This window comes from Daucus carota, chromosome 9 (assembly GCF_001625215.2).
Source record: "Daucus carota subsp. sativus chromosome 9, DH1 v3.0, whole genome shotgun sequence".
Taxonomy (NCBI): Eukaryota; Viridiplantae; Streptophyta; class Magnoliopsida; order Apiales; family Apiaceae; genus Daucus; species Daucus carota.
In genome coordinates this window covers 11,209,733-11,212,511 of record NC_030389.2, presented here as the reverse complement: position 1 = coordinate 11,212,511, position 2,779 = coordinate 11,209,733, and the positions used below count along the sequence as shown (strand labels likewise).

General features: G+C 55.5%; 1 protein-coding gene across 1 annotated transcript; it reads left to right on the top strand.

Moving 5' to 3' along the window:
- Positions 1-1,266: 1,266 nt before the first annotated feature.
- On the top strand, positions 1,267-2,334 carry LOC135149412 (uncharacterized). Its single transcript, XM_064085125.1, has one exon. It carries the CDS (start codon positions 1,267-1,269, stop codon positions 2,332-2,334), a length of 1,068 nt encoding a protein of 355 aa, XP_063941195.1.
- Positions 2,335-2,779: the final 445 nt, after the last annotated feature.

The following is a 2,779-nucleotide window of genomic DNA, read 5'->3' as shown; positions in this document are numbered from 1 at the left end:
TCCATGTCCTCACACTCATCTCAATCTGCCACCAGCAAGGCTCCCGTTGTTGCAGTTGACACGGGATCCTCCTTTAGCCAGGACCTTCAACCTGCCCGGCCCAGCTTAGGGGTTAGCTCCAGAACCCGCTCCAGGCGCAATTTGGTGGTGAAGGAGCTCAACTGGACGACCTCTGAGTCCAGTAAGGCGGATGGGACCTCGGGCCTCCCGCTGGACCCTGCTGCTGAAGCCCTCGAGGGGAGCCCGGAGGAGGCTGAGCGGGAGGCTGAGGCTTCCGTGGAGGTGATCGAGCCTCCAGCTGTAGTCCTGGCCTGCGAGCATATGGACTCCATTATGACTCCTGTTCGGCTGCAGTCCCTATTGGAGTCCTGCAACCCTGGCTGCACCTTGGGGATCCCGAAGCCAGGAGAGAGGTGTCACCGCTTCGACACCCTCAAGCCAGGCACTGGCTACCCCAAAGCCGTGCTTTCCGCCCAGTTCTTCAGGCTGGGTCTGTCTCTTCCCCTCCATCCTTTCATCCTGGAGGTCTTGGATTTTTATGAGGTCTCCCCCATGCAGCTCACCCCCAACTCCTACCGAATGGCGGTCTGCCTCTACATCCTCTATGACATCCACCATGGGGTGAGGATGTCTGCTTCGGAGTTGGGCTGGTTCTTCCAGCTGAAACTTACTGGCAGGACCCCAGGGTTCTTCTATCTCACTGCCTGGAACACCCACCACAAGAAGGGCATCAAGGGCAACCGCCAGTCGATGTCGGACTGGCAGAAGCTCTTCCTTTACTGCTATGACTGCCCAGTCTACAGGAAGGACTTCAATCTCTCCCCCAGTAAGCCAGCTTTTCCTTAATCCATCGTCCAGTTTAGTCCTCTAGGGTTCCCGTTTAGTTTCCTTATGCTTGTATTTGTTGTAGACATGCCAGTGCAGACTCCTCTGGCGGGAGAGTCCCTTGAGAGGGCCAAGCATGTGTTGGGGCTATCCACCGGGCTAGGTGATGGCTCCAGCCTGCTTACTCCAGAAAATCTGGAGAGGCTCGGTTTTTCCACTACGGTGGTAGATGCATCCCCCGTTGACGAGGGGGGTGCAGATGTGGAGGCGACGGGAAGCCCAGGTTTCCTCTTAGCTTGCACCTTACATGATATTTGCTTTATGAATTCCCTTCCTGCATGCTTTATGATTTTTATGCCATCTGCCAGGCTTGCATCTCCCCATATTTCCGTATATGTTTGCATATTGTCTAATTGTTCCTCCTTGTCTCTTTCCACAGATATGGCTGCCAACATTCCCAAATTCATCAAGCGCTCCACTAAATACGAGGATCTGTTCGGGGAAGCCTCCGATTCTCAGGCTCCTCTCTCTGTAAAGCCACTTTCCCAGCTCCCTTCCCCCTCTCTGGAGCAAAAGAAGACCTCCTCCGGGAGTCGCAAGCGGGACCCCTCCAAGACTGCTGAGGCGGGGTCTTCAGCTGAAGGCCGTACAAGCAAGAAGCCCAGGTTAACCCTGGCCCGCAGCTCTCCCGCTCCCTCCTCTTCTCAAAAGACTCAGCTCTTTCAGCGGATGCTCTCCGACCAGGTCCCCGAGGCTACCGTCCGGGAGTGGGACAGGCTTTCAATAGCCGAGGCCACCCGTGACAAGGTGGTGGCCAACGCTAAGAGCCTGTTCCTCGATCTGAAGATGGGGGAGCATGTTGCTGACACAGCCCGGGTCAACGAGAAGATGAGGGCGGATCTGAAGCAGGCTAAGGCGGACCTGGCTTCCGCTGTCAAAGACAGAGATCTTGTGCGGAAGGCCAACCAGGAGCTGAAGGAGGCTGAAGCCAAAGTTCGTGAGGAGAGGAGGAAGGAGGACGCCGTGAGGCGTTCCTTGGAGGAGGAGGCGGATGGCCTGGGGAAGATGGTGAAGAGGCTGGAGGGCCAGGTGAAGGAGCTGCAGGAGGCTGCCGCCGCTGCCAAGGCGACGAGGAAGGAGCGGGAGGCCGCTGTTTTTGAAGCTGGAGTTGCCGCAGGGGTCAAGGACTGCGTGAAGTCGGCCTACCGCTTCTTCCCCGACAATGATTGGGCCAAGTTGGGGCCTGATGCTGCGGTAGCCCTGGAGGAGGCGAAGGCCGAAGATGCCTCTGGCCAGGAGAAGGTTCCAGCGACTTCCCAAGGTTTCTCCGGGGGTGGTATTGAAAAGAGGGGTGTGGCTGAAGACGAGCCGAAGCCCGTGGAGCCAATCTCTGCGGGAACCGAGGTGACGCCCCCGGAAGGGGTTCCAGTCACAACCCTAGCGACCACCCTGGCTCCGCAAGACATCCTCCCCGCTGACGAGAAGGGCTCCTCCTCTCCTGCTTCCTGATCTTCCCTCCTGCTTGTTAATCAAACTTTTATTTATTTTCTTTGTTAATCCCGAATTTGTGCGTGGCGCTTGTCGTCACGAATTGAATATTATTTTTGGATGAGGGTGCGGGCACCTCGGAATGCCCCGCAAGATATTTTTTTATTGCTACAAGGGCCTCCCCCTGTTGGTGTGGGGAGGAATTTCCCTTGTAGCTTATTTTATATGTAACTGCTTTCATTTCTTCATTCCTTGCCTTGTATTTCCTTGGATATTATTGTGTTGGTCGCCTAACTCTTCCATGCAGGTAGAAAGAATGAATATAGGGGATCACCCTTGTAATGAAAGTGTACACATTGTCCACCTTCTGGGGGTTGTGACCCTTGGGGCCTTGTTCTTCAAGGTTGTTTCCTTCTTCGTGGATGTATGCTGACGTATATGCTTGCGTTAACTCCCCAGTAGCGTA

What these genes read in the sequence shown, in the direction of transcription:
- LOC135149412 (XM_064085125.1), top strand. Translation starts at nt 1,267, where the DNA reads ATGGCTGCCAACATTCCCAAATTCATCAAGCGCTCCACTAAATACGAG.